This window comes from Strigops habroptila, chromosome 2 (genome assembly GCF_004027225.2).
Source record: "Strigops habroptila isolate Jane chromosome 2, bStrHab1.2.pri, whole genome shotgun sequence".
In the NCBI taxonomy this organism is placed as follows: Eukaryota; Metazoa; Chordata; class Aves; order Psittaciformes; family Psittacidae; genus Strigops; species Strigops habroptila.
Genome location: NC_044278.2, coordinates 28,350,962 through 28,370,446, shown reverse-complemented (window position 1 = coordinate 28,370,446; position 19,485 = coordinate 28,350,962). Strand labels below are relative to the sequence as shown.

The window sequence follows — 19,485 nt, the reverse complement described above, 5'->3', positions numbered from 1 at the left end:
ATTGGAACAAGACTTTTTCCATTCCTTCTTATCACTGTGCTTCTCCTGGAATAACTCTTGCTGAAAGCAAAACCTCTGGTTTCAATTTAAGTCTAGAGAACAGTATGCTTGTCCACCTTGAGCAATGTGTTTCACAGGCTGACAGGCAATCAGTACCCTTGTATAATGTTTCATTATTTGTTTGTAATTGTGTTTACTTAAGACATTTTAACCAGACAGATTTAAAAATGTAATGGAAACACGGCTTGTTAATTGGAAAGCAGTTTGTGACTACTGCTTTTGTAAATTACAATCATTTCCCTTTCCCTAGTGTACGTGAAGTTCTCTCCTCTTTCTGCTTCTTGGCACGCTGTTTTCCCCTTCCACACCAAAGTTTGGGTCTCCTTGCTCCAGTACTGCATGGGTCTGCAGTCCTGTGAAACTGTGATGCCAAGGGAGACAAAAAACTGCTTGGTCTTGTGAGCAGTTATGTAAAAAAAGACTATTGCAGGGTGCTGGAGATCTGCCTTCCAAGTCCCCCTACTCCACCCGGCTTTCACCCCTCAGCAGTACCAGTCGGGACTGCGTGGCTGCACTTCAGATGAGGTGACTAAAGCGTCCTAATAGAGATGGAAGGAAAAGAAAAGGTGTCACAGCTATTCTTAGCTCTTTTTATTGTCAACTTGGGCACCGATTGCTCTGACAACCAAATGCATCCCCAGACATGCAGAGGGTAGTTCATGCTTTTATGCGCGCACATGTACTATGTGCCTTTGCTTTTCACCCCGGGAGACTGAACGCCCCATTGAGGCCACGGAAGGGCCAACTGCCATGTGCGACAGGGACAGGTCCATCGGCAGACACCAGCGGCCAAGTGCCCACGGCTGCCTCGCAAAACTACGCCCGTGCCACCGGGGAGGAATCCCGAAGGGGAACGTAGGGAGCAGCGCTGCTGGGCAGCTGCCTCCCTAAGAGCCGCAAGGCAGCTGGGGCTGAGGCGGTTAAGTCTCACAGCGACAAATGGGGCAGGGGCTGGGAAGGCCGCCGTTGCACGCTGCAGCCGGGCCCCGGCTCCTGACGGGGGGAGAGGCGCAGCTCCGCTGCTCCCAGCCGGCCGCCCGCCCTCAAGAACACGGCCACGGCTGCGGCTGCCACCGCTGCCGCTGCCGCCGCTTCCTGCCGGGGCGCGGCTCCGCAGCCACGGTCGCTTCCGGGGCGGCCCTCGCGGCGGGGCGGCAGCGCTATGGCGGTGAAGCGCCGCAGCGTGCCCGCGGCCGACCCGCCGGCGGCCAAGCGAGCCTGTCGCCAGGAGGAAGAGTTCAATGGTGCCCGCTTCAAGGCGCTGCTGCGCGACCCTGCCACCGCCGGGAAGGGTGAGGGGCCGGGCCGGGCGGGGGGCGGCCGGCGGGCCGGGCGGTACGGTCGTGAGGTGAAGGCGTGCTCCGCCGGAGCAGCAGGGGCTGGAGCGGCTCCCCGGGGAGCCCGGAGACTTGTCCTGTCCCCAGGGCGACGTCGTGGGGACGACCACGATGATGGGGTTGGTGATGGGGATGGCGATGATGGGGATGAACGGCTGCTGTTGCTGTACCCTGGGCACGTGTTGGTCCGGGGCAGCGGAGCCCGAGTGTCCGGGCCCTGGGGGTTGGCTTGCAGCGTGTCACACGCTGGCTCCCCCGGTGAAACTCTCCCATTGCAGGCCTGGAGACCTTCATCTCCGTGGCTAAGACGCTCCCATCGCCTGACGTATATGATGTCGTGGAGGGATACATCAAAATTTCCATGGAGTGTGCTGAAATATTCAAACTTATGGATGGAGAAAGAAAGCCTGAAAGTGAAGTAAGCTGGCCATGGGTGTTATAGTGTAATGACTGTCAGCTTGCATCCCACCTGGGAGAGGAACTGCCTAATAAATGCTTTGTGGTATAAATAACTGATAACTTGGTATGGGTTTAGTTGTTTTTCTGGAAGTCACAGTGGCAGAAGCACTGATCAAGTGGGAAGAAGCATTTTCAGTGCAAAGATGTTCCTGGATTTAATGATGCGCACACCCGGTAGCCTTGCCAAAGTCAAGCTGTTAAGGTTCTTGAAATTATATCAAAAGACCATTTATGAAATAAGGGGGTCAACAGAAGCAGTCAAACAAACAAAAGAAGAAAATAGTCCAATGAAAGTAATTGTTTTTAGGTAACTAGACGTCTCCCTGATACATCAGTATTTCTAGAAAGCCACCAGTATAGTTGACTTAATTTTTCTCATCTGACCTGGAGACAATGTTTCCTCATCAGAATATGATGAATGAACTAGAGAATTAAAAAACTCTTTTCACTGTGAATACTGGGGCAGCATTATTGACTTAAATCTGCTTACAACATAAAATTGGATAGTGTTTTTTTTTAACCTCCACTTGTGGGTCTTTGCTTTATCACTTTTGTGTAATGAAGAAAGCATATCATGTTCAATGACATGCTTTCTTCAAGATCCTTTTACTAATAGGGGCTAATAGTTGTAATGAGTACAGTTCCAGTGCCGTGTGGACTCTGGATTCACCTAGATGGAGTTAATTGCAAGACTGGAGGAGCTCGGATGGCTTTCTGCAACACGTTTCGTTGCTTCACTGTGAACTTATTAGCAGTTGTTTCTTAAAACGTTGGTTCATTAGGCCTTGGCCTCCAGCTTGAAAAGGGCTTTCAAGGTCCATCAGCCTGTGCTGAGATTTGCACTGCAGTCCGTGTTTGCATCCCCAAAAGTGATACATTGTACATATGCAGATAAATCATGCATATAGGTCTTGGTTCATGGTGAGGAGGGACCCTTTTTTGCATTCAGTTTATTTGTCCACGGTTGTACAGGCCTTCAGTCAGCACATTGGCTTGGGCTTCCTGCAGAGGTTATCCCTCCCTACCACTGCATTTCATGATTTTTTTCAGGTGAAAAAGAAGAGGAGTCAGCTGGCCTCCTGTGGTTCTCTGGTCTTTCATATAGTATCTGTATAGGGGCTTCCTTGAAAATTCATACTCTTGGAACTAATTCTTTAGAAGAGGAAGCATTAATTTGGGAGAGAATTCAGAAGTTAACTTTGACTTCATATGAGGAAGCTTTCCTCTTGTGGTGTGGTTACTCTTTTTTTTAATGGTGTTTGTTATGGTTTGCTCAGCTAATGATTTCAAGCTGTACCAGATATTGGCAGACATTGATATATTTCTGTATCTTACAGATGCTGTTAATCTTTCAAGCTCTAGAAGCCATTTTACTGAGGACAGCCAGTGACCTCTCCCATTTTTCTGCTGTGGGAATGAACATAGTAAAAAAGTTAATTCATTCCTACATGAGATTGGTCTATGCTGCTTTGAATTCTGAAAATCACAGGTAAGTCAGTCTTCTCAGTACTGCTGCAGAGAATCTCTGTCAGTTGATCATGAGGAGCTGTCTGGGTCTTGTTGACTTACTGCTAATAATCCACCTTTATTTAATGATACTATTCCACATTTCATAAATAATTGCATGGGGAAGTCTTTGCAAGGTGGAAGCTCTGATACAATACACAATCTAATGCTATATGATACTTTTCCTGAGGCCGTATATTTTGGGATTTAGTCCATTACAAGACCCATGCTGCATACTTAAACTGAAGAAAATCTCTGTCATTCAGCTATAACACAAAAAATGCACCCTTACTTTGGCTTACGCTGTGCGTATCCTTAACTTTAGCATCAGCTGTAGCTCAGATGGACCTGCTTGTGGCAGTAAAGTGTATGTGTTTGCAGGACAGGGGGCTCAGTCCAAGAAATACGCTTGTAGAAATAGACTGTTCACAAAGAGGACTGAAGTTCTTAGTGAATAGTGGAATAACGTTTGTGTTTGGCCTAAATCTGTACCGTGATTGTCATTAAAATGGTTGGATACATATTTCACTAAAGCTCCCCATCAACTGCAGCAAGAGCTTTCCATGACCAGGGATACTTTCCAAATGGTTATCTTGATTGCTTGTGTTGGGATTGGCTCAGAACTGCTTTATGCCTGAAACTCCCGAAGGCTTGGGTGGATGTTGGAAGTGGAGTGGGATAATTTCTTTTACAGGAAAAAGGTCTTTTTTTAAAGTTTAGATCTCTTGATTTGGTTGTTTGTATAACTGTCATCCTGGAAATAACCTTCAGGTTTTCCTCTGCCTTTTGTTTTAGGATGAGCCGAGTGTGCCTTACCCTGTTGTCAGCAATGGTGGCTCAGGGGCCAGATTCAGCAAGGGATGTGTATAGCCATTTTGATTTCAATAATAAGTTTCTGCCTGGATTATTAAAAAAAAGATGTAAGAAGGTAAATTAAGCTGCTGTGTGCTATGAAATGCTACACCATGGCTCCATCAGGTTTTTTTCTGCCACGTATTTAAAATTCAGCTGTTGCCCACTTCTCTTTGCTGTATTTTTGTCTGCAAAACTTTTCTTTTGTGTCCTGTGTGAGGCTGAAATGCTTCGTGATTGTTTCTTATTGGCAGCAGAACTGATCTGTGGGGCAAGAGCTTCCTATCTACTTACACAGGAATCCCCAGGGAATGTTTCTCAGTATCTGCAATAGTGTGAGAGCTGGGCCATACCCTTGAGGTATAGCATGCTTTGTTTTCCATCCTGTGCTGGTCTTTCTCATCTTGTCAGGGTGCAGAGCTCCTCAGGATAACCTTGTTTTTATACTGCTTTGTAGAATTTGTTGCAAAACATTGAAGTGCCTTGTTTGTTTCTAATAAGCTGTGATGAAATATAAATGTTTCTACCCTTTTAGTGGAGGATGTGCAAGTGAGTAGAAAAAGTCACTCCTCTTTTTCCAAAATGAACTTTAATTCTTGTTTCGTCTCCATTTGTTAAAAATAATCAGGGTTGACTTGAACCAGTGTTTCAGAACAACAATATTTATATTTCATTTCAAATATAAATGTCTAATAAATCCAATATTATTTCAATGCTGATATATTTTTTCTAAAGATGACTTGCAGAATGAATAAGTGCATTTGTGTTGGCTTTGTGCCATCTGTGGTGACAAACGAAACTGTTTATAGGTAAAGCAATCAAGTAGAAGGCAAAAACCCAAATACACACCTTTTCCCCTGAAACCACATTTTACAATTTCAGGAATGTCAGATTCCATGGGCTTTGACCTGAAGCTGTCATTAGGAGTATCTCCACTCTAAGTTTAAATCTTTAGTCTTTTGAGCAAGAGCTTATTAGATATGGAAGGTACAAGGAAAAGTTTCCAGAAATGGATTAAATGTCTTACTGTCAATCAGCTTTCGGTGAAATCATTATGTCACAACTGGCTATCAGAGGTGAATTTTTAATACAAAAATATCAGACCCAAAGCTTACAGCAAAGTAATTTTTCTTTATTTTTTCTTTCAACCTTTTCATGAGTCACTTCTGCCTAGTGTTTAGCCTAGTCAGTAACTTCTTTCAGCCATTTTTACGTGCAACTTGATTTTGCAGAGTAAGTGTTAAAAATTTATAAATCACAGAGGGACTCTGTATGAGGGAATGTGGTGATAGGCTCATAGAATGGTTTGGGTTGGAAGGGACCTTAAGGATCATCTAGCTCCAAACCCCTGCCATGGGCAGGGACACCTTCCACTAGACCAGGTTGCTCAAAGCCCCATCCAACCTGGCCTTGAACACTGCCAGGGATGGGGCAGCCACAGCTTCTTTGGGCAACTTGTGTCTCACCACCCTCATAGTAAAGAATTTTTTCCTAATGCCTAATCTAAATCTCCCCTCTGTGAGTTTAAAGCCATTCTGCCTTGTCCTGTCACTACATGAGGTCCCAGAATGAGGGGTGACTGAAATAATATGAGTCTATGTTCATATCCTATGATCCTTTTCCAGGCAAAGTTTTCACTACTTCTTTCTTTGTGCCTGAATTTGTAGTTTTATAGTGTATTAGCCCTGTAATTTTTTTAATTTTTTTTTTAGCTGGTCTAAGTTGCATGACCCAGGTAGCTCTGTAGGTAGCTGTGGTAGCTGAGAGATGTGTATAATGTGCTGTAGCTCAAGGATGGCAATGAACAGTAAAAGTCCCCAAGACTGGCCCTGCCGCTGGAAGCCTGTATAGTAAGAAGGTGCAGCAGCATTACTGCCATTACTGTTACTGAGTGTTTTTGTGAATTGACCAGTATACCAAGCGGTGCAGAAGTGAGGATGTTCAGTGGTGTTTGTACAGGGTTTGGCATGAAACTACTGCTAATGTTTTCTTTTTTTTTTTTTTTTTTTAATTTATGGCCTGTCTTCTATATTGAGAATTATAAAAATATGTGAACTAGGACACCTTCCTTTTTGATGTTAACTTTAGCAGACTGTGATCTGCTTCAGGCAGGAAATGTTTCAAGTGAACATACTGTGGGTGTATTGCATGTAAATGTATGTGTATGGCTATGTGCAACGTGTTTATAGAAGTTGTTTAATTTACCTGTTCATAGTACTCATAAGGATAATAAATTTTTTCAGTTTTAATCTTGCAGTTGTATACAATCTGATTGCTAACAGAGCCTTTATATTTTTCAGGGGAGAACTGATGTTCGTATGGCCTACATTCAGTTTGCTCTTTCGTTTTTAATTGCTGGTGACAATGCGATCTTGACACAGGTGTTAGAATTAAAAGGTACTTCACAATTGCTTGTATATTTATTTTTTTTAAGGCAGAATGTTTTACAGGTGATAATAAATGTGAACTAATTCAAAATGTGAACAAGCTAAACAGCCTTAATAAGGTACAAAATACATATTTTTAATCTTATTACTTAATAAACTTTAAACTTCTTCAGTATCTAGTGAGTGCCTTTTCTGCTTCAGAATAATGTTTGCTATCTGCAAAAACTTTGTAAAAATAAAAAGCCTTCGGTGATACAGATGTAAAATGGTAAATGTAATATAACTTTGAGCCCATAGAGTCAGTAAGCAGAAAAAGCTTCCTTCATGGCCTCCAGCCTTGCTCATAGCACAGTAACAGTGCATACGTTCAAAGGTTTTTTTTGAAGTGTTAAAGACTGTGTGTACTTTAGTTTCCTTTCTATTCTCATGCAGGACAACTCATACGTACTCCATTAGACCACTTTTTGTCGATGATTTGGGAGACCAGTGTAATGTCCTTTGCATCCTTTTTTGAGGCATTACATGGCAGTGCAGTCCAGGAGCATGTTACAGCCTTGTCTCTTAAAGAAGAGGATGCAGAAAATTGAAGCTTACATACACTTGGTTAATACTCAATCCCTTATGTGCTGAAGATAATGTAAAACTTCTGTTGACTTTAGTAATTTGAAATCTATTGCTGATGTTTCTCAAGTTGTGAATTGCGACCCTTGGTACGGTTGTGGAAGAATTCAGGAGGGATTTAGAAATACTCTTAAAAGAAAAAGTCATTAGCTGGCAACAGTTTGTTTCTTCTACAATGAGGTATGAGAACAGACTGTAGCTACTTACTTCTGTTGTTTGTGCTACCCTGGGGGCTGCTGATATCCTTTAATTGCTGCAGTTGTCCAGCTCTTTCAAGATTGGGGAATGGCAGTGCACACTTAGACCCAGTCAGCACAGCTGGCTTTCATTCACCTCTAAGATACTACAGGTCTCTATAAACTGAAGTTCTCTAACTTTGGGATGCACGAGTGAGCCGAAAGGTGATGTATGTGGTTGGAGATGTAACCTCTAAACATTTGGGAATCGCTTGGTGAAACAGTTGTGAGTCCTTCAATGGAAAGGATGGGCATTCACTCAAGTTTAAATACTCCATAGCACATTGGGGCCCAAAATACATTTGAAGTTGACAGATGCTGTTGCAATAAGTGTTAATAACCAAGTTGGCAAATTAGCTAGCTATGATGAGAATAGGTTTGGCAGCATTACTTGTTCATCACTGTAGTTACATACACATCATCCTTCTGAACTCTGATTGCAGCCTTTTGGTTCATCCTTAAATATAACAGCAAGGTAAATAATATGACATTGAAGAGAAATGGATATGAATTCCCTGAAGCATTTTAGGATGAAAATAGCTTTCACTTTTTCACTTTAACGTTCGAAATATTTTCTTAGATTTCATTCCAGATATTCTTCGCTCTGAAATAAAGGAAGACAAAGTTTCTACTGTCAATCTTCTTCTTTCCACACTAAGAACTAAGGTATGGTATACCCTTGAAATTGTGTTGTCTCTTGTTTTCCATTTTCTTTGCTGCTGGAAACAGTTTTGCAGTAATTTCTCATAAATTGCACAGCTCTTTAAGATGCTGGCACTGTGCTGCTGCTGCTGCTGCAAGTTTGTCAGTGTGTCCATTACTGGTAATGTTTGTTGGAGGTGGATGTCATGGCTGTATTACTGTTTCAGGACTGAAGCCTATTATGCTTTTCCAATGCCATCTTTTAAAGGAAGTAATTGCAATAGCTTGTACTTGGATGCTAATTTCAGCTCATCTTTAGTGTGTGGTGTCCAACAGATTCTGATTGTTTCACGGGTTGCAATTGCATCAGTGCCAAGCCTGAAGGTCAAAAGAACTGGAGTCTTTTTGGTCCTTCCAGTGGCAGTAAGATTTGTCCTTCAGTGAATGTGTCTCAGGCCAAAATGGGGAGATCAGCTAGATTCGAGTAGGTTTGTTAGCTCAGAGCTAACAAATGACATAACAATCTTCTTACCAGGAGAAAAAGGATTTTGTGTGGTTTTAGTATGGGGACTGTGACATGATGGTTTTTAGGAGCTGTCTGGTTGCAGTTGAAGAGCGTGTGGTGCCATTCCGCAGCCAGTCTTGGCAGGGCTCTGTTGAAGCCACATCCTGTGGTCCTGAATAGCTGGTCTTTGGACTTATTTACTGTTAGGATGGCAAGCTTTCTGCTGCATGAGATAAATTTGGTTAAAGGTATTTCTTGGAGGGGTAGAGGAAGAGGGAAGACATCGTAAAATTGTCTTCCTAAGATCAGAGAAGTTTTTGTGAAAAAGAAAGGGTCCATTCCACCTGCTATCAGAATGTGCTGTTGGAGAGGTAAGTCTGCTCGCCTTCAAAGATGTTTTTGCTAGTTCTCTCGTAGCAGACAGACATAACCTCTTGATATAGTGGGGTTGAAACATAAGACTTGGAAGCAGGAATTGCTGAAAGGTGTGAGAGTTGGTTTGGTCTCAGCTGCTCTTCCTGTGCTCTGTTGTGCCTTAGCTTCTAAGCATGGCTGTGCCTCTTCCGCTGTGATTCACCAGCTTGTTGTGCTGTGGGTACAGCAACTGCACCAGAGATTTATTTCTATGAAAGTACTTTTAAAAATGTTTTTAGTTCCTGTATCTATGACTTTTGATCTGTTTTTAATTACTGTAGCAATGTTGCTCTAACTGTTGTGTGAGAGAATGAAGAAAAAATAGTTTCAAATTTAGAAGGTAACCATAAAAGCCTGTCTCAGACTCAGGGTTTTCACAACTGACAATTTAAAGCCAAAAATATTCTTTCTTTCTTCTGTTGCAATAACCTTGGAAGAAGAAGAAGAAAAAAGCTATCATTTAAATGTAAGATAAACCTCCTTGAAATTTTGTTTTCTAAATGAAGCTTTTCCCACATGGAAATCATACATCATGTACTGTCTTGTTATTGATGAAACCTAACATACTGTATGACTTCTTCAGTTTAGCAAGGAAAATGAGAATTAAAGAAAATGCAGACAGGAAAACACAGTAGAAGAACTTTTGAGAACTTCTTCCACTGTGTTTTCCCTTTCATTCAAACTTCATTTGTAGCAGGTTCTACCATTTCTCCCAGCAGCTTTCCATGCTCCTAGCCTGTGGCTGTGCTACTCTAAATACATTCTGTGCTCTTTAGTCCGTCCTGTCCAGCATGTGCACTGTTTGCAGAAGTTGGTGTAGAGTCCTATGGCTTCAACCATATCAAGATGAGAGCAGGAGCATGTGGAAGAAGTGTTGACAGGACAGGCAGAACCTTTGTCTGCTGTAGTGAGGAGAGTGAGCTGTGTATGTAGTAGAAGAATGAAGTGTGTTGCTAATTTGCCAATATTTTGTGATAACTTGCAATAAATAGAAGAATTCCTTGTTTGTTTGTTTTTCCCCATTTCAGGTGGTTCAAAATAAAACTATCACCAAAACACAGAAGGTGCGCTTTTTTACTGCAGAAGTGTTGATTCACATTGCTTCACTTTACCGGTGGAATGGGATTACTGATGTCAGCCCTGGGGATTTAAAGGTCTGGTAACTTAATTCTTTGTAATTTCTAGTCATTGTCTTGCCTGTTTTTTGGTTTTCCCCCTTCTTGCAGTCCACAGTTAGAAATAGTTCCCAATTACTCTAACCTTGATGAGCTCAAGAAGAGGCATCTGCTGAGGCTACTTAAAAAGAGCCCCTCACTTTCTACTGCTTCTCACTGCTTGAGGAGGACGGTTTGTTCCCCCTCCCTGGTTACCAGAATTGCAGTGCAGATCTGTTAACCAGGGACCAAGGAGTCTTAGGTATGAGTACTGTATTCCATTTCCTGACACATTGGTGTCTCTATAGGAGAATATATCAGGAGCGATGTTCTTACCACGTCTTATTCCCATCCTGCACAGTGATCTGATGGGAGAGCAAAACTCCCAAGATGGTTGCCAGCCTTTTCAGCTTACATTGTTTGAGAGGTTGTCAGGGTTTCTGAGGGTTGAGCTCTTATTGATTCTGCTAGTCCATGAAACCACATTCCTGAAGTCATAGATGATGCAAGGACCAGGGCTGCTGCTGATGGGGGTGTGTTAATACTGGAGATGTTTTGTCATCTTCTTATAAGTAGTTTACAGTTTTGCTTTTTTATTTTTCTTAATAATGTATCTCTTTCCCTCTCCCCCCCTTCACTGTGGGAATATCTAAGGTATGGGGTAAGCACAGTGCAAAGCAGTAGAAAGACTTGAATGTGTTGAATACAGAAACTGAAACTTCTCTTGTTAATCTGAACAAAAGCCAGACTGTCTTTTAGCATTTCTTTAAAAGGAGCTTCATAAAATTTAGAGTGAAATTGTTGTAAGATTTTCTTCTGCGCTACCAGAAATCATGTGCCTTTTCGACTCCTTTTTGATTTTTCTAGGTGACTCAAGGTTCTGAAGAGGTGGGAAAAATGATGGTACGGGAACTTGTTCATAATTTCTTAATGGACCTTTGCTGCTCTCTGAAACATGGCATAACTTTCTATGATCCAAGTCTTGGAACTTCTGGCAAGTAAGTCACTGGACAGTTAAGATTGTCTTGTTCCTAGCACATAGTTCACATACAGACCTCACTAGTTATCTTGTCTGCCTTTCCAGGCCTTTGCAAATAACTTTATTGAATTCTGCTTCCATCTCTCTTTCTTCTGTGGCAAACAAAAGAAATATATTGGATTTTTTGGTTTTATTTTTAACTTCCCAAGATCAAACTATTAGATCTCCTTATACCTCAGCGTACTATAGAGTGGGCTACCCTATTCGTAGAGGCTTAGGCAGTGGTTGTGTTTCTCTGAGCCATCTGCCTGTGTAACTAGATACAAAATCTCTTCTTGTAAGGTGTGATTTTGGACCATAGGTTTTTTTGATGTGACAATAAAGCATCAGAGCTGCAGTGTTCACCAGATGGTGGTTAAAACACTAGTCTAATTTACATTTTGTAGAATCAGATATGTCTTATCCCAGATTTAAGCAAAATGCTGACATGGATTTCAGTAGTGCCAGAATTTGGCCTGCAACACCTAATCTGGAAGCCCCCATTTGCTCTAATGTATCCATTTGCTAACTAGTTAAAATATGTGTGCATTAAGATTATGACTGATAGAGGAAATAATTGAAACTATGCTTCCTCACGGTAGCTGGGCAAAGAAGGTACTAGATTGTAGTAGCAGATACTGAGTGGTGTGACAGCAGGTTGTTTCTTGCTTTGAGCAAAATTTTAATTGGTATTCATCAGGTATTTGTAAAATTCTCACTTTGTTTAGGGACATGCAGAAGAAAGCTGGAAAAAATAAAAAAGGACTGAAAAACCACAGAAAAAGCTTCCAAGTTGAATATTGAGTTTTAATTCTACATTTTTAGCTTTGTGAAGTTTGTTCAGAATATTTCTGTGGTTTTAATTAAAAGTAATTACTATTTGTCATGCAGAAAACCTGGTGGTAAATTCAGTTCTTACTTTTCTGAGTATAAATGCAGAAATTATGCCAGCAGTGTGAGAGTCGTGCCTTGAATTTACCCCAGCTACAGGTGGAGGAGTTGCAGGGTTATCACATGGAAAGTATCGGTATAAGGATTTATTTTTTAAAGTATTTTTTTTGTCTTCAACAGGGGAGGAAATGTGGTACTTCTGCACTTTCTGCTTGGTTTAAAAACTGCAACCGAAGATGAACTGGTTGCAGATCTCATGGTGAATATTCTTAAAGTATGCCCGGATTTATTGAATAGATACTTTAAGGAGACCCGGTATTCCTTTGTTCCTAGACTTAAGTCTGCTTGGATGGACAATATGAAGTTACTCAGAAAGGTAAGAGTATGAATGATGCACACCACCTCTCCACAGAAATATCCAATCCCCATATTTTTTTTTTTTTCCCTTCTAAAACCTAGTTTTTGTTAAACAGTAGTGCAGAATTATACAAAATTGTAATAGGAAAGATGAGTAAAGTCAAACAGTCCTGACCCACAGAAAAGTTACTAAGCCAAGGAACTTAGTAGTAGATTAGTAAACTTGCCTTTGATTGCTTTTATTGCAGATAGATATTATAATGCCATTCTTATGTAAAATTTGATACAATTTAGTACAGAGCCTGCCCAGCCTGTGATGTGGCCATTTTAGGTATAAACTAACTCTGTATTCATGAATTTAGGCAAGGTCTTCCTGGTGACAAGAAACAAGATTTCATTGATTTCAGAGGAATTAATCTGAGGATCGGGAAGTGGATTTTTTTGGTTATGTTTCAGAAGCAGCTGTTCTATACCAGAGGAAACTCACATGTCTGAAGACATCTTCTGTTCACAGCTGTAAATGCACAGTGCTTTAGAGTTTATTAAAATCACTAGAAAGCAGACAGGCACAGTATTTCATAGATAATGATTTTAAAAACAAACCAGTCCAGCAGCAGGAAAGTTAGGTGGCTGAGGTTTAAGTGAGCTAAACAGGAAGGACTTAATAGTTCTGATATAACACCATCAATTACTATGTGTATGTTAGGGAAGAAGAAGCAGCAGGATGCTGTTAAATGTCAAAGGTCATAAATGGAGAGGGGGAAACGGCATCCAGATTTCTGTGGGTGCTGAGAAAGATGGGCCATGGCTTAGACCCACAGCTGCTTTAACAAGTGTAGACATAAAGTGAGTTGGAAGGTCATTTGGTAAAAAGCCATGCACAGGCCAGGGGGCTGTATAAGCATTTAACTAAACTGGGAAAGAAGGAATTGGTATAAGAAGCAGTGGGAAACATCACAATGATATGTTTTTTGAAATGTAGCAACACTGAAGCTCAGCTAGAAAAAACTTCTTTCTGAGTGTTCCTCTGCCTCTTTGTTTAGCTTAAAATAGGCAAGTAGGATCTGTAGTCAGTTGAAAAGGGGTGGCCTTTAGCAGGGATGCAGGTCACATACAGCTGTTCCATTTATGAATAGGAGTCTGGGGGATGCTCTGTAGCAATTCTGTGTAGAGATTAGCATTTAGTGCTGTCATTACTTATGACAAGTCAAAACCCTTCTGTAAAATGCTCCCCAGAAGAAGCTGTTATCTCCAGGGCTATGTCGATGTTGATTAAATTGTTTTTATTTCAGATCTATGAGGCTCAACCAGAGATCTCCAGTTCTTTTAAGACTTCAGAGTTTATTCCTCTTCCCAGGTTGCTTTCTATGGTGATGGTAACAACAGTCCCTGCAGTGTGCAATAAAATAATGTTCACCCAAGGACTAAATGTAAGAGCAGTCTATAATATTTCAGTCTATAATATTTTTCTGTCCCAGTTAATACTGTTTGATTTGTGTGATCATCCAAGAAGTTTCTTAAGTTGGTTAATTACATATGGTTTATATTGTCCGTCCCAGCATAAATCTGGCTTGGGAAAGCACTGGAAAATGAACTAAAGCCCATTGATACTGCTTCCAAGAGCCATTCACAAGTACCAATTCTGCCAATGCTCACTAGTGGTTTAGGCTTGAAATCTGAAAAAACTACAGATTCTTTCCTGCAAGTTAAGGTTTAGGAAATAATTAATTTGTTAACAAATTTTAACATTTATCTAGGGTACAGATTATGTGCAAAGCATAAGAGGAAGCACTGAAATGTTATTAATTCAACTTCCTTATTTTAGTTACCCAGCACAGTAGTGAAGCACAGCATACTATCACTTGTATCAATGATTCTGAGAAGAGCCTTGAAGAATATTGAGTACTGTTTGAATGAAGAAACTTGGCAAAAGTCAGAAATTTACACACTGTCAGTGATGCAGGAATTCATACAGCTGTACAGAGAAGCCATCAGCAAGGTACAATGTAAAAAGAAAACTGGAGTCTAACATGAGTTGTTTTGCAGCAGACAACTAACTACTCCTCTGCACTTTCTGCCCAAGTGGTTGTGGCCTGGGAGCCAGGAGATAGTATCTTTGGGCAGGGGAGGGTAAGGCTGTGGGTTACAAGGTGTTAATAACTGGTGTGGTAGTAGACTACATTTCCTAACACAGCTGGCTGATGGAAATGCAAATAAAATTCTGTTGTGAGACAAATTTGTAACATTGACAGCTATTGTGCTGCAAACGAATTCCAAAGCAGGCTTGAAAGCAAATTCTCCTGGTTGAAGTAAATTGTAGTCAGCAGAGCTCACTTAGAAGTTACTAGACAAGATAGCATTTGAATTGAAAATATACCATGAGCATGACGAACCAAACATAAATTTTTCACAGGAAACTTCTTCAGTAAAATATTCTTTCTAGTATTTATGTTCTGCAGAAGTGAAAGTACATTACTTGATTTCAGATCTTTTTCTGATTGCATACAAGGTCTTTGGGAAGAGCAGCAAATCCTCATGTTGACTGGTTGAAAATTTTTGTCACAGTAGCTTTGTCTCACGCAGAGCAACTGTTGCAATTTACTCTTTTTGCTTTTAGCTTTTACCAGACATGAATAATATAGTGGCTGTCTGGCAGTCCCTTCTGAAGCAAGGGAGAGAACACCACAATGGTCAAGAGGAGAAAAGGGAAGGTGATGCCTCCAGCGTGAAGGCAGCGACTGAGACAGCGGAAGCTGCTGAACAGCATGGTAGGCAAAGCAGGTGGAGTTACCCCTTCTTACATGTATGTGAATGACAGTTGTGAAATTCTTGTCCCATATAAGGTTGTTATCTGCAGCAGAATCCAGATGTCACTTGTACATTTACTATTCAACTTTGCATTGTTCAGTTCTTTGGACACTTTAATTCTGACCAGTGTCAGAATTGCCTAAGAATACAGTTTGACAAATAGGCTGCCACTGGTAATAGGAGGTTAAGCAGTTTGACTTTCTGCTGTCGCAGAATCACAGAAGGGTTGATGGTGGAAGGAACCTCTGGAGAGCATCTTGTCCAATCCCCCTGCTTAAACCTAGTTGCCCAGGACTGTGTCCAGGCAGCTTTTGAGTATCTCCAGGGATAGAGATTCCACAACCTCTCTGTGCAACCTGTGCCAGTGCTTGGTCACCCTCGCAGTAAAAAAGCATTTCCTGATGTTCAGAGTGAACTTCCCATGTTTCAGTTTGTGCACATTGCCTCTGGTCCTGCCACTGGACACCACTGAAGAGAGCCTGGCTGTGTCCTCTGTGCACCCTCCCTTCAGGCATTTACATGCATTGATAAGATCCCCTTGAGCCTTCTCTTCTCCAGGTGGAACAATCCCAGCTCTCCCAGCCCTTTCTTTTAGGAGAAATGAGTGCCTTCATCATCTTTTTGGCCCTTCACTGGGCTCTCTTCAGCATGTGCATGTCTCTCTTGTACTGGGGAGCCCAGAACTGGACATAGTACTGCATGTGTGGCCTCATCAGTGCTGAGTAGAGAGGAAGGATCACCTCCCTCCACCTGTGGGCAATGCTTTGCCTAATGCAGCCCAGAGTACCATTCACCCTCTTTGCTACAAGGGCACATTGGTGGCTCATATTCAGTCTGGTGTCCCCCAGGACCCCCAGGTCCTTTTCTGTCAAGCTGCTTTCCAGTCGGGTGGCCCCCAGCATGTACTGGCAAATGGGGTTGTTCCTCGTCAGGTGCAGGGCTCTGCAATTCCCCTTGTTGATTTTAACTCTCCTGTCTCAGACCTTCTTATTCTAGTAGGAGTATTTTGCAGCCACACGATTTAACAGGCAGGGAAGCTGATATGCCTGAAAAATCATTTTTTGAGGGATTTTAATTTTTTTAAATTAAGTTGTTACTGTGGCTGCACTAAGGTTTGTGTTGCGGCAGCACAGGAGTAGAAACATGCAAGCGTTGGAAGAGAGAGGGTTGAAGTGAAGGCTTCAGTTTTCCTCTCAAAACCAGTGTCCCTCCTGAAGGACTTGTTTTCGTAGTCCCATTGCAGGGAACTGGAAGTTTTAGTACTCTCTGTAGCTTGGCTAGCAGCCTGTAATGTTTTGCTTATAGACTGAAGAGAAATCTACAGCCAGTTTTATTTCCTTCACAGGGCATGTTCCACAGTGAGACTTCCTGGAGCAGAGAGTTTTTCAGTGTATGTCCTTCTATGTGTAGCTTTGGGCAGCAAAAGAGTTGTCAACACTGACACTCCAGGGCTCTTCATTGGAGGACTGCCTGCTGAAACCAGTGGAGCAGCTAATCTCTAAAGTACTGTAGCTGTAGTTTCTCTGCATACTAGGGTGATAATACTGTACCATTTACTCTCACCTCAGTTTTTACAGCTTTGTTTGCACTGAGGCCACTAGGTAATTCTTTTTTTAATGGGAGTTGAAACTCAGCAAACAAAGGCAAAGTTTATGCATGGCATCCATCCAGTTCTTCACAGTTCCCTGAGGGAGATGCAGTTAACAGGAAAAAAGTAGGTGTTAAAAAAGTTTTGGCTGCCCTTCATTTATTTTGCTTCCTTTCATTAGTGACTGGATAACAAGTAGCTTTTATGCATCCTCACGTTATAAACTAAAAGAGTATTTAAGTGCTGAGATAGCTTTTCCTAAGAAGTAAACAGCTGCCTTAACTGGGGTTGATGTTTCTCTCATGTTTGTTGTCATCCTCTTGCCAAGAGGTCACATTGAGAAAGTATTATTTTGAAAGAGGGAAGGGAAAGAAAATAACCTTTAACTGAAGTAATAAATTGCTAACAAATTAGTTTACTGTCTCCTGCACTTCTTCAGTCAAACCTACCTGGCATTAGGTAAGAATAGTGTCCCCGGAAACCAGCAGTGTGACCATATCCTTCCCTTCACTTTTTTTTCTCTTGTTCAGCCTTAAAGAGCAGTGGGACTCATTGGATTCTTATAGTGAGTGTTAAAATGTTGAGGTTGTCTTTTAGAATCAGATTAGAAATGACAACTGCCAATTTAAGCACTGAATAAGCTGATTTAGTTTTGAAAGTATTTATGCAGAAATGCTGGGGAAGGAAACTGGGGATTCCGTGTTTGGTTGGAGTTTTTTTTCCATTTCTTCTTGTTAGTGAGGAAGATAACTGATAATTTCATAGGCAAGTCTACTGGAAATACAGTTAGTAATTCTCATGTTGGATAATGTAGGTGTTACACTGCTTTTTGGTATGAAGGAAGGAGAAACTGATTATGTAAACACTTTGTTTAGGTTCAGATGATGCTGAGACACTGTTTCTGAAAGCTGCACTGCTTCAGGTCATATGCCTTTATCAGAAGGTTGTGCCCCACTTGGTAGCACGGAGCAACTTTGATTTTAGCAAGCTGCTAAAAGGTATGTGATGGGTATTTCTATTACCTTCATTGTTTTCTCTGGCTATTTACAAAGCCCACAGCAGAAAGGAATGTTTGCTTTTCTGTGTACATAGAGAAAGAACTGGTTTCTAGAAGTAACCAATTATAGTTTCTTCATTGCGTTGACATTTATTGTTGCTATTTCTGCAGTTCTCTGGCACTCTGCTCTCCTAAATTCCATAGCTGCTCTGCTACACTCAGTTGTTGTAAGTGGCAGGTTGTGCTACAGTTTTCCTCTTTGTGTGTCATATTCTTGCAAATATTTGGTCTTTATGTGGTTTTGATTCTAATGTTTCTGAGGAAGATTTACGTCTAACTCTTAATGAGATGTGGGTGTGTGATTCTTCTAGACTGATGTCAACAATCCCAACGTAAGGAAGTTATTTCCAAACTCTTATTAGCCACAATGATACAGATATTTGGATTTTTTTTTAACAGGATAGGTCACAGAAAGTTTGGGGTGAGGGAGAAGCATGTACCAATTCGCCAGTCTCCTCTGAAAGTCTTTTAGCATTTGCTGTGTTTTGAATTAGTTTATCATAGTTTGGTAGTTTGTGGGGAGAAGAACGGTATTCTGTATGGTGTTGCCTCCCATGGAAAATCTGTATGAGGAAGCACTTCAGCAAAATTGTTTTATTTTTGTTTCTGATGTCATGTTCACAGAGGGTATTCCTCTTCCTGCAGTAGAAGTAAACAGAGACGTTCTGTACCTGTACCTTAATGCAGAAGAATGATGAGCCACAGACTGTGGGCTGTGGGCAAGATGCTACAATACTGCTTATGGTACAATAAATACAGCTGTTTAAAATTGAGACTGGAGGAGAGAACAAAATGTTGTCTGGGCATCATTGCTGTCTGAGGGCCACCAGAGCTTGTAGGCCACCCAACTAGAGCAACTATCTGTAGTTTAGGCACATCTGGTGTGTGTAAGGATAGGAGTTGTGTAAATGCCTTATTTAAAGTCTGTCAGGGAAAAAGGGGCTTTAAACAACCCCCCTTCCTCTAAATCATCTGCCTTATGTGTATGGTTTTTCCTCCCTCTGTCAAAGCATATTTAATTGGTTTGTGTACTTGGTGACTTATCAAATCATATACCCTGTTTATCCCATTATTTCTTGCATTGTTCTGCTTTTTTCAAAATGGACAAAAGGCAAGACACCTTTTTGTGAAGCACAAATCTCCTGGAGGGTGTATTCTGTTACAGTATTAAATAATCAAGTTGAACAGGTTGGAAAATGAAGTGTCATTCTCAAACAAATGTAATGAAGTGAACCTGGATGTTAATTTTGGTGAAAGAAGATATGGTAGAAAATGATGGTGTAAATTAATCATGCAACTTTGTTCTCTCAGATGCCAGCTTGAGAGTTCTGTTTTTCCTTCCCCTCACCCTGATTAAAACATACGCTCCAAAGGCAGCATGTTTTCCACCTTGTAGCAATATGTTGTTTAAACAGCTGGTGCGGTATTATTGTTTGGTTTTACTGTTGGCTAGACTTTGTAGTGACTTTGAAAAATTTATTGTTCTCTCTAACATGGACCACAAGATAGTACACGGGCTATGGAAAGCACACTGACACTAAAGCTTTATACAGCTGATCTCTGTATATAACTGAACTGCAGCTAAAGTCTGGG

The 19,485-nt window shown here is 41.3% G+C and overlaps 1 protein-coding gene across 1 annotated transcript in view; it reads left to right on the top strand.

Annotated features, from left to right (window-relative positions):
- The first annotated feature begins 1,189 nt into the window (after positions 1–1,189).
- URB1 (URB1 ribosome biogenesis homolog) overlaps positions 1,190–19,485 on the top strand; it is a 52,426-nt gene continuing 34,130 nt past the window's right edge. Inside the window, 13 exon segments of the mRNA XM_030476355.1 lie at positions 1,190–1,352; positions 1,676–1,815; positions 3,194–3,345; positions 4,158–4,290; positions 6,515–6,611; positions 8,039–8,124; positions 10,048–10,173; positions 11,041–11,171; positions 12,263–12,458; positions 13,732–13,869; positions 14,265–14,438; positions 15,057–15,207; positions 17,711–17,833. Coding sequence (XP_030332215.1) covers positions 1,223–1,352; positions 1,676–1,815; positions 3,194–3,345; positions 4,158–4,290; positions 6,515–6,611; positions 8,039–8,124; positions 10,048–10,173; positions 11,041–11,171; positions 12,263–12,458; positions 13,732–13,869; positions 14,265–14,438; positions 15,057–15,207; positions 17,711–17,833 — 1,777 coding nt within the window. The 5' untranslated portion in view covers positions 1,190–1,222.